The 14,204-nt window shown below is 33.0% G+C and overlaps 1 protein-coding gene and 1 long non-coding RNA gene across 2 annotated transcripts; one reads left to right on the forward strand and one right to left on the reverse strand.

The window, feature by feature from the left end:
* The first annotated feature begins 6,828 nt into the window (after window positions 1-6,828).
* LOC111242663 lies at window positions 6,829-8,945 on the forward strand. Its single transcript, XR_002669944.1, has 4 exons — window positions 6,829-6,841; window positions 7,053-7,126; window positions 7,216-8,213; window positions 8,362-8,945. It is a non-coding gene; the product is annotated as an uncharacterized LOC111242663 (long non-coding RNA).
* A 521-nt stretch (window positions 8,946-9,466) lies between these two features.
* On the reverse strand, window positions 9,467-10,900 carry LOC106775620. Its single transcript, XM_014662765.2, has 2 exons — window positions 10,450-10,900; window positions 9,467-10,176 (listed from the first exon to the last, which is right to left on the reverse strand). Exons 1-2 carry the CDS (start codon window positions 10,642-10,644, stop codon window positions 9,742-9,744), a joined length of 630 nt encoding a protein of 209 aa, XP_014518251.1. The 5' UTR covers window positions 10,645-10,900; the 3' UTR covers window positions 9,467-9,741.
* Between the last annotated feature and the right edge of the window lie 3,304 nt (window positions 10,901-14,204).

Consider the following 14,204-nt stretch of genomic DNA (forward strand, 5'->3'; position numbering starts at 1 on the left):
TCTTCTTTTATACTTTTTTGGGTTTTCTTCTGTTGGGCCTTGCTTCACTTCTGTCTAAGCCATTTAAACCATCCTAACACTGCTTCCTCCTATCTCCAAAATAGAGAGCATTTCAAATCTCTTGGGTGGAATTCTTTTCCTTACCCGACCAATTTAATTTGCTAAATATTCCTTAGGCCACGTTTTATTTTTATTTTTAATTCAAAAAATACCACTTTTTTCTTCTTCCCATATTTCATCTTGCTACTATTTATAAAAAGGCGAAAATGAATTAACATATTTCAACTTTGTAAAGTTTAAATACAAAATTCATGGAGGAAGAAGGATGGTTGTTGAAGTTAGTATCAAACTAAAGCGTAACTTATAAGTTGTAACAACATAATAATGTAAAAGACTGAAAAAAAATATGTAATAAAATTTGATTTTTACTTAATGAAATTGATTTTCATTCTCAGTGAGATAGTTAATCTTCTTCAAAATTTATCCATTTAATGGATCTTAAATACTTTTAAAATGACATCTTACCTTTATTTGAAAAAGAGCAACATATAAAAAGATTATTATGTATTTTGTGATTATGTTGATGTGGAAGAAACTTGGTAAGATGTGGGTAGACATATATTTAAAGAAGTTTTGTTTTGGTAAACCTAACATTTTAGTGTTTTTGTAACTCCCTAAAAGGTATGGCAGCACACGTGGACCCAACTCAATCCTCCAAATCACATCCAAAGGATATATGTCTTCACTAAGCTATTATCAATTTCCATTAGCTTCCAACAAAGACTCATAAGACTTCGTAAAATAAATTTATATAATTCTTGTACAATAGCAAATGATAGAAAAAAAGGAAAAATGTCGTTAACATGGTTTATAATATTGTTTAAAATAATATAATTTTGATACTAAGTATTAGTCTTGGATCTTTAAAAAAATCCAAGTAATTTAATTAGGATTTATTTATTAGTTAAAATGATAGATTTAATGGGGGTTATTATATAGACGTACTGTTTGTGAGAAAAAATGTAAATTTTGCACTTTTTAATGAAATAGTAATGTGAATGAAATGTAATCCAAACACAAAAGCATGTTACTTGAACAGCCTAACCAGAGACATTCTGAGATTTTTTTTGTGTGTTCATGAATTCGGTGGTTGTTGTCTCTCTTCATCTTACACTTTTTTTTTTTTTTTTTGCATTTATTTATGTTGTCAACTTCCGTAAAATGAAAGCAATGCGTTTTTCTGCTTTCAAAAATTGTCGTTTCTGCTGCCTCGGAAATACTGAATCATCCACCAACCTTATTTTCCAATGATTACATCACCATTTCTACCATTCTCACTTCTTGTCAAACCATAATATAAGTCATAATAATTTTTATTCTGCAAATTATTTTTTAAAGTATTTTTAACCTTTTTTTACAAAATAAAAATAATATTGAATTTTTCATAAAGCTTATACACGAGTTTCAAAAACCTGCATTACTTAGAAGGCTATGTTTGCATGAATTGATTATCTTTTTCCAGAAAAAAATGTGGGATGGATTTGGGAGATGATTGGCGTTTGTTTGTTCAAATAGTTGAAAATGGATTTGTACTGATTTGTGAGATATCGAGCTTTTTGATGACTTATAATTTTGCTCGGGTTTGCAACGATTTATTATAAAATATCAGTTTTACCTTCAAACTTCTATAAAATACTATATCCAATACAAGCTATTCGATTTCAATTGTTGATAATCGGTTCCAACTTCCATTTAATGTGTATTTAATGTGTAGTATGATATCCAGAATGAGCAGTTACAAAAAATAGTCATATAGATGGGCCAATAAATAACAGGACCGATATTTAAATTATTGGGCTAGTAATCCAGCAGGATTAAAAATATCTTATTAAGAATATTGAGGATAAAATAATTAAGGATATCTGATTAAAGATATTGATAAGTTGTTTATGAGCAATTGACCAGATTTTAAGGTAATTTTGTTTATATTTTATTCGGTTTATGATAACCTATAAATATAGAGCCAAGACCAAAAGCCAAATACGTTCAACTCACGTTCTACTCACAGTTCAACTCATACTCTCAAATACTCAAATAGTGGTAACCATTAACTAAATATTCAATCAAGAGCCGAGACTCTTCAATACACACCTAACTTAGGCGTCAAAGTGCCTTTTGTAGGTACCTCCCCTCTCCACCAGGAAGCGACCGAGCAGTCAAAGCCTGAAAATCACCGAAGAACCCAGTTCAAGCATAGGAAAGCAGTAAAGCCACGACAAAACAGGTTAGTCTCTCGATCCTACAAATATACACCAAAACAGTTAATAATAAATAGAGAACACTTGCATATGCAATGTTTTAACTTTTGTATAAAGCAGTGCTTTGTCACGAGCTTTCGCGTGCCTTAGCTGGCTTATGCAGAGATTTTATTCTATGTTGGACACAACCACACATGAAAAATTCCTAGCAATATAGTAGTGGGAGGTTTTGAATTTGAAAACTTTTGACCACCGAAGACCCATTAATAACACACTCTAGATGGTACATTTGATTGGTTTGTGTATTAACTCAAGTTCGTGTGTGTATTTACTTTGAAGCAGTCGCAACTGAACTCATTGGTGTGGTGAGGTGTGCAAGTCTTTGTGCTGAATTGAAGTATTGTGTGTTGAGTGAAGTATTGTGAGCTTTTTCTTCTTTTTGCAGGTTGGAGACATGTTGGTTGGAGATGAAGACCGAGAAGAGGCTGCTCTATGGTTGATCTTGACGAGGTTGGTGGTCATTGTTAACTCTTTGGCAAGTGTACCAAATCGTCTAAAGTAATAAACTGGTAAGACCGGATATCGTTTCCCAAGAGACTCGTGTAACTAGACAATCGTATAATTTCTAACTAACCTAGACTAAAGAATGTTTCCATAATTTGAGTTTTGGTGAAATTTAAGTAACTATAAAGCATAAATGATAAAAGTGATCTTAAGCACTCAAACACTTTGAAATGGAGAGATTAGAAATGCAATGGAGTGATATTGTTGGGGGTTTGCTTTCACCGACTTCACTCTTATGTAAATAAAATTACTTCCTCTTCATTAAATTGTCAAAGTCAATCTACTAAATTACTCAAACCCCAATCCCTTGGTAGAAGNAGTCTAGACTTCCTTATTAAGCTCCAATCCCTTGGAAAACCTAACAATTAGTTCCACATTAAGAAATGAGATTTTAAGACAACCAAAGGGCCTAGTTTTATCCCTAGATACTATTTTCTTTAGGTGTTTAACCCAAATCCGGATTTACCCAACATTTCCCAATATTAAGCAACCCTAAAATCAAGTTATGAGTAGCAATTTCACAACAAGCATTAAGAGAAGAAATCAAACACTAACAATCAATGAAAGAGGCATCTTTTCATTCAAAAAAAATGATTTACATAAAAGTTCAGTGGCTACAATAATCCCCCAACAACTATGAAACTAGCTCTCCATGAATGGAGAGCTTGAGCTTACAACAATGGTGGAAATGGAAGAAGAAGAGAACCCAAGGAAGAAGAAGGAGTGTTCCCCAGCTCCAAGCTACCTCCAAGAGCTCCAAAATGAGAGAAAACGAGTCTGGGTGCAAAAAGATCCAAAGCCCCTCGCGTTTTAGGTCTAAAAAGACCTAATTTTTCCACATCAGCATTGCCACCGCTCAGTTGCAGCCCAGCTGTAGCCTTCCAGAGAGCTGGGCGCTCAGCTGCACCCCAGCTGCACCTCAGCGACATCCTTCCAGAGAGCAGGGCGCTCAGCTGCACCCCAACGACAGCCTTCCAGAGAGCAGGGCGCTCAGTTGCACCTCAGCTGCACCCTAGCGGCAGCATCAATCTTTGTTCAATATTTCCTCTTTTACAATCATTCTTGCTTCTGTGGTTCTTCCATTCGTCGGTTTGGCCAACAAGCTTCATGTACATGATCTAANANCNAAAAAGTGGGGATTAGTGAAGCAATTTAAATGAATTCAACTAAAGATGTAGCTACTTAGAAACTTAACAAATTGAGGCATAAAGAAGGTATAAAGCTAAGAAAGAGTTGACATTTTCTTTCAATTCACTACTGAAATCATAGCAAAATATGTCATTATCAGTCATATTGAAGATGAAGATAAAGACAAGAATGCTTAAAGACGAAGAAGGTTGAAGATGAACTACACAACGTGGGAATATTCAGTTACAGTTGAACCGTTTCCAATTCCAGCTCAACACACAAAAGTAAAGGGGGCTATATTTGGTCCCCTTTCTTGTATTTGGTTCCCTTGGTGAAAATGTGTGGTTTATTTGGTTCTACATTGTGTGTATTTGGTTCCATTGCTTCCTTGCGTGGATTGGCTTCCAAATTGGGTTCCGAGCTTGGTGTTGGACATGCCATGACCTTTGACAAAGGTGGAGGATGTAGAGAGATCCATCCCAGAGTCCTTGAAGCAGTGCATCACGAAGCTAGAGGATGCAGAAAGATCCATACCAGAGTCCTTGAAGCAGCCCAAGTCCATGCAGCAGTGGGAGTCCATGAAGATGGTTGGAATATCAGCACCCCTACCTCTTTGTTTGTGTTGCAAGTGTTACGTGAAGCTGGTGGAGGTGTTGTGAAGTTAGTGGAGTTGGTGGTGCATTTGAGGTGCAACTGTGAAGGGGAACCAAGGTGGTGAAAGTTCATCAAGCATTCTCCCGAATTAGTAGTTTATGATGTTGTTCATAGTTTATATTCTCGAGTTTCCAGCTTTGTTCATAGTGTATGATATACATAACATGGTTTTAGTTTAAGGTTCCTTTTTAATTGAAACTTTTATCATTTTGTATGTATACAATTTACATTTTAACATTAGATAATAATTCAAACACTTGCGATCATTGTTTTCAACATTCACATTTTTAATGTTAATGAAAAAAATTTAAAGAAAACCTAAAATATATTCTATCTCCCACTTGATTCTTTTTCTAATTTTGGTCCTAATGGTGCACCTCCGCTCTCCATCTCCATATGGTTCTTTTGAATTTGCTTCTGAATCATGGCTACACTAGAAAGGTAAAGAGTCATAATGTGTTACATAGGTGATACATTTGTGATTTGATGTTGGTTATAGTGGTTCTAAACTAGGTGTTTTAGAATTCATAATTCTTTTAGGTTTTTCAATGCGTTACAAATTCTAAAATCCAAAATATATGTTTCTTAAAGTTATTTTAAATTATACAATTTGTCATTATGTCATTGTTTGGAGGTTTATTTAAGGTTTTTTCTACTTGGATGTGACTTTACATGGTTCTGTATTACAAAATCTTAGTTGAGTCTTAGTTGAAAGCTTATTAACTCTTCATGGTATCTCTTTTACTTTGTTCTTTTTTTTTATATATATAATTTTTATTTTTTTTTCTCCTTATAACATTTTTACAATTATATATAACATTAAAAATTACCATTTTATATTATTTTCATAACTAGAGATATTTTAATAATCTTTAATTTCTATGAATTAAACAATTTTTTTATCTATCACATTGGTCAAATTCTACACTAATTTTCACAAACTTTACTTTCAAGTCTATTCTTACTTACGTCCAAATCTTCTAAAAAAAATATCTCAAATCCATCTACTATCCTTCCCAAATCCATCATCTGAAGTGAAGACAACTTAAATTTTTATTTCCAACATTTTTAAACAGTGGAAAGGAAAGTACTATGAGTATCCCATAGTTTCCATCCAAGCATATCTCCGTTGGAGTGGGACATGCACTGCTTGCCTTTCAGCTATTGACCAAAAACATAGGCCCCCATAATTATTTCTTTTCATTTCCGTGCAATGATTAATTATTAGATTTGATATGATCTACTAAAACCAAAATACAAACAAGTGATAGATAGATAGATGCATGTGCTTTGCTTTTGTTGTGCCTCTTTTCTGCCCTCGTTGTGGCATTCTGGATAGTTATGCTCCACAACACAATACCTGAAATGGACCCCCTTTTATGCATCCTCTGCCACAACTATTTTATCGATATATAGTACTCAATTATTTCACTGTTAGCCATTACAAACAAAATATGGTGTCTCCTCTTCTTTTTCTATTTTCTTTCAATCAGGAAATGCTTCGTCAAAATTCAGAAACTACCAAAGTTATTCATCTCATAATATTATTAATGGAAATATCAAATGCCATTTTTTTTCATGAGTGATAAAAAAGGAAGTGAAAAAGAACATGAAAAAAGGTGTTAGATTAAAAATTTAATATAACAAGTTGTGTGTGAATCATTCACAGTTGTTAAAAGTAAAAGGTGAGGGCTGCTAGCTGCACATATAAACACAATTGCGGATATCATGGTGGATGATTTTGATATTTTTCTTTCCTGTTCAATGCTGACAGCTACCCTTGTAGAAATTGTAAAAAGTATAAAGATTTTAATTAATATATGTACTAAAGTTTTATACTTTTGAAAGATGTATAAATATTGTATTCTTAACATAGATCAAAATAAAATGTGTTTGATTTCATGAAAAGTAAAGATGCAGTAAAAAAATGTAGTTTCTTTTAGAGAAATAATAAGAAAAGGTAACTGAGGTAAGAATTTGACACTCTTGAGGCATGTGGAGATAGAGATACCATGTGTACGTGAACAGAGAAATGACAGAAGAAAACCTTAGAATAATGCCAAATCACTGTTGGGCATCATGATGTGCCAGAGAGGTTGCCTCCCTTCTGTGCGACACAATAAAGAAAGGGTTGAGCATTAAATGAACAACAAGTAGTAAAACAGTATACCTAGTGCTTAAGGGTAATCCCAGATACTTGTTTATGTGTCAAATGATTATGAATGGATCAACAACAGGTACTTGTTTTCTGCATGTAATCATTATTATTTCAATTCATAAGATGTATCTGTTCTGGTCAAATTGAATGGGAAGAAAATCCTGACAATGTGGACTTCTTGGTATGTGTAAACTCCAATGCAGATGCATGTGCTGATCTACTTAATTCTTTAATTAGTTCCACGTTAAACGTGTTTTGATATTATTATGCATGCATTGGACCCTTTTCAGATTTGGCAAGCATATAATCAAATTTATATGGTATTCCACGAGTTTTGTTACCCGAAAGAGGAATAACCGTACAGGTACGGGAGCGACACAGGAGTTATATAACTTCCATAGAAAACTGTTTATTCACTGTTTGAACTGGATCCAATTCATGTTCTATCTCCAGTTCTCACTCAATCACTATGTGTGGGTGGCATGCATGTGAACATAGAAACAAGAGTCTGCACTAAATTCGATGATGCAGTGCTGGGGAATCAAATTTACTTTCCCACATGATTATGCTCCTACTCCTACCACCAGCCAGTCATCTCCATCAGTTTTGGTAACAGTTAAAAATATTCTAACATAAAGTGGTGTTTTAGTGCAATTTTTGCTGATGCATTGGCTTGAAAAGTGCATTATTCATGGATTACACAGGTGAATTCAAGCCGTTTTTTCTCAAGCAATCGTTTCTGATGAATCTTATCGATGTCACTATTTTGTCTGCGTTCTTTGTCATTCTCTCCCCTGTTTTAAAACCTCGTGAATATATTAGCAGCATTTATATTTCATAATTAAACCCCTCTTGCCCCGATAAACAAAAATGTAACCAATGAGTGATGAAACAATGTTAGCCGTCCTTACCGTAAACGACATCGGAACTTTTTTTAGCTTCTTAATTATGACTGCCTTCCGTCCTAGCTTTTATTTTTCTCCGTACTTTGTAACAACTCCAGGCCAAAAGTTAACACCGTGTTTGTCTTCTCCTTTTGATAAAATGCCGCTGTCTTCTATTCCAAGAACACATATTCTAAAGTCAAAACTAGATTGACAAATTGAAAGGAAAATGGATAGTCGTTGATATGGCAGCTGGCCTTTCCCAACAAAATATATATAATCACTGATTTAAAAAAAAAAAAAAAAAAAAACAGAATAGATGGTCAAATTGAAAGGAGAAAGGTTGAACCGTATGCGAACCGGCCTCCCCCAGGTTTTAAACAGACTAGACAGAACATCATGCAGGATGAAAAATGCTGGCAGTGATGTTTTCTAACTCAGATGTATCAATACACACCATGTGGTAGATCAACTACTCGTGTCAGGATTTTATTAATACAATTAGGATTCGGTTTTCGCAAGACTAAATATTGACGAGTATTCTGGCAGGGAGTGGCACCCACTAAGGTAAATTATTAGATAAGTTCATAAATAACTCCTTTTTTTTTTTATGTTTTGGTAAAATGTTCAATTAAATTTATGCTAGTTTCAACCTGTGGGTCCTATCATTAAATTCAACGCTGTAAATGATCTTGGCATTAAACATGTTATGCAGGTCTTTCCAGATGTTGCTCATGTATCTGAATAAGACTATCATATACTGGGCCAGAGGATATGAAATGGCCTAGTGAGGTGTTGATCAACTGATTCCACACTTCAATCAATTGAAGGAATTTATGAAAGGCCCCGCAAAAGCCGAGAGAAAGAGAGAATGAAGACATGAACTATAAGCAAGAATAGTAATAGCATCGTCAAAAAAAGTAGCAATGTTTGAATACACATTCTCAAGACCTCCAACTACAAAATAGAACCGAATACCAACTCCGGAAAGAAGAAAAGAAAGAATGTCAAAAGTTAAGAACGAAGCCATTTATTGGTTGTATGGGTATGGTTCTTCCTCTTTCATATGGTACAATAGAGTTTTTCATCTATCCCTTCAATTATGGACAGGTATTCGAATTTAAATCGATCAACAGTATGTGGCCTCGCTTGATTACTATAGTCATTATCAAACTGTAAGGAGATGATCAATAAAACTTGACCCTGAACACTGTACGAGTAAGTGCACCTACACTACTCTGCTGTTATGACTTCAATAAAGCAAATGCTACCTAAATCAAATTATTTACGGATCTTTTCGCTGGCTGAGTAAAGGTTCTTTGGTGCAATTTTTTATTCTCATAAACACAATTATTTGTCCAATTTCCGTTAGATTAAAAAAAATTGTGCATAAAGTTCATACTTCCACAAGTACAATTTCTAATGAGCTGCAATACGAAATCCAAAAATTAAGGTTCGTAAAAGAGGTTTGCATATTTAAATCGGTTCTGCCCATATTTTTAAAAACCGGATTTGGCTCACTCCCTTGGCTAAGGTGGGTAAAAATAACCTCAATTCACCAGCATGTGAAATCCATTTGAGTCCATGACCAAAGAAAAGCATTTCAAGGTCATACGATATGCAGCTGAATTGGTTCCCTTCCGAAACAAAACTGCCAATGACATTACTCTATGTCAATATTGTAATTTTCCCTCTAGAATTGCTCATAACGTGACAAAACAGGGAAGCTTAACTCAACGAACAAAACCTTTATAATGCATTAACACAAACCACTCGTAAAATCAAGATTTTATTAGGACCGGATGAAGTAAACCAGATAGTTTCATAGATATATTCAGCTAACAGCATTAATCAACCACATCGTTCAAATACTAGTATTCGTACGTATATGTCTTACAACTTCAACGGAAGTCAATGCAACTTCAGGGTAATTCTAAATTTCTAAGTACCTTAAATCAAGTGTACGACTAAGAACAAGCTATATCTATTTCATCATAATTTTCAGTTAAAAAGATACATTTACTAGATACATAACTGAAAATTATACCACTTTTCCCCTTAATCTAAAAGCATATAAACCTTTTGCCATAATGATTCATGTTGGCCTTGGTCCTCTGTAAGGGCTACGAGTATCTGAAGTGAAGAAAAGAACAGCCGATACTCCAATTACCCAAATGAAGGTAAACAGAAACAACATGCGCTTTTTCGTAGAAATCAAATGAGCAAACTGATCACTCTCCTCTGGCAGGGTATAGGTTTGGAGATCGCTTATGACATATTCAATTATTCTATCCAAAAGCTCTATTCTACGTTGGGGAGCAGCATTAACCGAATTGAGGAACTCAGTTTTAACATTTCTGAGAAAATTCACAGTAATCTCAGCCTCCACAGAATTAAACTTAGAACATTCTATATCATCCGTACCAGTACAATTAGTGGTACTAATATTTCCCGTCTTGTCAGTCAGTTTTTTAGGAGTTAAATCAGATGGAATCAAAGTCACCGAAGAAGGTTCTTCAAGGAAGAAGGTCTGAAACATATTAAAAACATTAAAATGAGACTAAGCCAATATTCCAATAGATTTTTGCAATTACGACCAGAATTACGTTGAAAAATATGGATATATATATATATATATATATATATATATATATATATATATATATATATATATATATATATAAGCTGCACTTTAAGTAGAGTTATATAATATTTCCTCACACGACTCGTATGGCATGAATGCGACAAAGAAACAACACAAGAAGCATTGGAAAAAAACAAAAACAGTGAGATTCGAACTTACTGTGAGATCTTCGTTGCGATTTGTATCTAAGATCTCGGAGAACGGTGATAAATCCACGGAATCTTCAGAAACCGATGCAAATGCCGCATTCAAGCTTTTTTCGGCGATCTGGCGACAGGAAAGGAACGCCGAGAAATTGAATCTAAAAGTGAAAACAGAAAAGAAAAACGAGTGAAGTGAGAAGTTAGGGTTCATGAATCGTGTGCCTTGTTAGGCCTCTTGGACGGTAAATCCTTAGTTCTGCCATGGTGATGCTCTGCGGAGCGCGCGAAAACCTTGTGTGGTGTTTGATGCTCTTTCATTGGCGGGAGTTTAACGGTGTTCTGGGAAATTTCGTTATTTTAAACTTTATATAGGTGGAGAATCGGAAACAGTGGTACTGTTGTCACATTACAAATGCTTATATTTTTCCTTTTCATATTTTATTAATAATTATTTTTTACATGTGTTGTTTTTCCCGAATTATACTACTTTTAAATGTAAAATTGAGAAATAAATGAGAGTGTTGTATAATTATGAGTAGATACTTAAATAATTATTAACACAAAAATTATGATTTAGGTCACCAAATTTACTTCTAACATAATGTAAAATATATACATGGTTATAAATAAATGATCAATATTTATTTCTGATATATAAAAAGGATCAAACAATCCTTTATTAAATGAACACCATCCTAAAGAAGCAAAAGCCGAATTAAATTACTATTGCAGCTTAAGGAATTTTAGAAAGAAATTAAGGAATTCGTCACAAATGACATTGTCTTCCTTATAAGTTAAAACCTACACTAAAAATATGCATTATAATTAAATTTGAATAGTGGAACTTTTTAAAAATTGCTTAAAAAAATTGGACTTGACATAGGTTAAATATATATTCTATTATACTTGTATACTACCTACTTTATCAAATATTTACTTTTAAATTTTTTGCAAGCTAATTTTATAAAAATAAAAATAAAAAACACAGGAGATTATCTCATTATAGTCCGTCCACTCACATACAAAATATTTTTCAAACGCTTCTGGAAAGTTTTCAAAACTTACTCACATCCTTCTTAAAGTTGACATATTATATCATAATTGTGTAAATTATGACTTTTATTTATTATTTTATTACTTTTTTATTTCAACAGAATTTAACCACAAGATCATTAAATATTTGTAAAATCATCTTTACCGCGTATATCGCTTCCAATAAAAAAAAAATCTGTACTTTATCATTAAAAAAATAAATTATGTCATTTAATTGGCAATAGAAGATATGTTGTGTATCATCCTAAACTGTGGAATATGGATGAAGAAAACATAATGGCCGAATCCGCGGCTAAATCTAATGCTTTTGTTCCAACCAGTCAAAATTAATATCTAACCAAGAGACTAGTTTTTCAATGTAATTTCTATAGTTATATATTCTATTATGGAAAAACTAGCTACCTAGGGATCACTTTCCTCCTCATTCATCATCTTCTGCAAGTGGTATACCATTTTGCATTAGTTTTTTAATTCTAAATTTAGTTTCTCAGTTTATAAAATTCACAATATCTTTGTTAAATATGTTTTAATCTCTAATTTTAGTTCATTGATTTTTAATTATAAATAGTTTTGTCCTTAAATTTCTTTTTACAAAATTTTTTATCCTAAATTTTTACTTTTGTAACTTTATTCAGTTTCTAGTTTAAACATGTATTAAATCATTGTCAATTTTATTGAATAATCTAATATTTTAGAGGACATTGAATTTCATAAGTTAAGTTGATTAAAGATGATATTACTGTTAAGTCTATTAAAGATGAGATTACTTATGAGTTACACAAACATCAATAATATCTAAGTCCAACTATATGAAGAATTGACATCACTTTCTATTCAAAATATTAAGATAATGGATTAATGAGTCTTTCATTTTTATATAGTGTTATGTTTTTTCATTTGTATATAACGTATAACTTGGACTTACATTTGAATTCTCAACGTTTTGTTGGATTACTCATCATATTAGGACCAGATTATTACTCTAGTTTGCAGTTAAGACAACCATTAAAAATCTTGAAATGACTAGTTAAGTAATTTTCAAAGTAAAATGGTGCAATGTGAGTTTCTGTGTGTGTAAAGGAAAATGATTTTTTAACAAAAAAAACATTAATTTGAGATTGATGATAGGAGTAATACAGTCGAAAAAAAAAAGTGAACGTTTTCATTTGTAAAGAAAAAGTGAAAGGTGGTGAAGAATAATGTGTAAAAATATGTTATGGTGTCTGTAAAGCAGTACTTGTTTACAGGAGAAGGAAAATTTCAAACTTATGAGAAGATATCCAAAACTTAATGCTTAGACCAAACAGCAACCAATAAGAAAAAATCATCTAATTCCCCAAAGACTTTTCCCTTTTACCATACCCAAATCATTACTGAAGTGAGTTTTCCCTTTCACTATTATATTAAAGCCCGACCAGGAATGAAAATACGATGAAAGCAAGATGAGTCTTGAATATCATTGCTAAATGGACAAAACATTGAGGAAAAATCCAGACAGAGATATTTCTTTTGTCTAAATCATCTTAATATATAGGAATTCTATCCAGAATCAGCAACCTTATATATGTGAAAGCTATAAGACTTTAGGAAGTCATTCAAAAACAAACTTCACCATCCCACCATTCTTTTCGCTCCTCAGAACACTCCTCTTTCACCACTATATATATATATATAAAACTTTATGTTATACAAATCTTGACTGCATGCTTATATATATATATAACTTTATGTTATACAAATCTTGACTGCATGCTTAACATCTTCTTAATCATAGTTTACAAACGTACGTTTGTACCATCTTCTTAAGCTATTTTTCCATCCAAATATATCACAACTAAACCTTATTACCACACGGATCAATTGTTCCTACAAATTGCCAGTCAACTAGTACAGTTCCTGGAACAGTAAATATATAGCAATTTGTCTCCCATTATTTAATCACGGAGCGGAAATTTTGCCTTTAATGATTGAATAATTGAACATAAAAACCGAGAAATTGCATTGCTTAAAGATCATAACAATAATTTCATTTTTGGTGGCCTTGCCAAGTGCTAGAATGGCAGCGCATCATGAATTTAGTGGCAACTCCACTCGTTTCATCGCCATCTATATTGCTTCCCTCTTTCCAAACTACTGTCACAACAATCGCCTCTATCTATAAATTCCCACGTTTTGCACCACGATCGTCGTAGCCTTCAAACGTTTACCATATATATAATTTGGTACTAACTCTCTAAAAAATCATATGTGTATCATGTTTCCGTGTTCTAAATTTAGTTTACTCTTGTTAATTAGTCAGTGATCGAGGATCAGTAATTACACTAAGTTCTGATAACTCACTGTTATAACTAGGTTAATTTTTTCTTGAACTTCAATAAAACTATATATGTAACTTTGTGCATGAAAACTTTGTAAGAACTTTGTTAATTACTTGTACATGTTTTGCTGATAAATAAAATAAAATATATCGCTAACATAGTTTATATAACTTCATCATTGAACTAATTGATGGGTTTTTACGCAGGCTTTTGGAAAATTGTGAAGCATGAGGAACTTATCAGTTGCACTCATGTTTGGCTTGATTATGATGGTGAGCATGGTGCATGGTGGTGCAGTGAAAGACGAGCAAAGAGCAAAGGGAAAACGGTATCTACTGAGTGAAACAGGTCTTGGTCGAAAGGACATAAGCGACAGGATTGAGCCAGCCATGAAGGGTTC

This window comes from Vigna radiata, chromosome 10 (genome assembly GCF_000741045.1).
Source record: "Vigna radiata var. radiata cultivar VC1973A chromosome 10, Vradiata_ver6, whole genome shotgun sequence".
Taxonomy (NCBI): Eukaryota; Viridiplantae; Streptophyta; class Magnoliopsida; order Fabales; family Fabaceae; genus Vigna; species Vigna radiata.

Coding starts and splice junctions, on each gene's coding strand:
- LOC106775620 (XM_014662765.2), bottom strand. CDS start 10,644: ATGAACCCTAACTTCTCACTTCACTCGTTTTTCTTTTCTGTTTTCACT. Junction 10,177..10,449: donor ATCGCAACGAAGATCTCACA/GTAAGTTCGAAT, acceptor AATATGTTTCAG/ACCTTCTTCCTTGAAGAACC.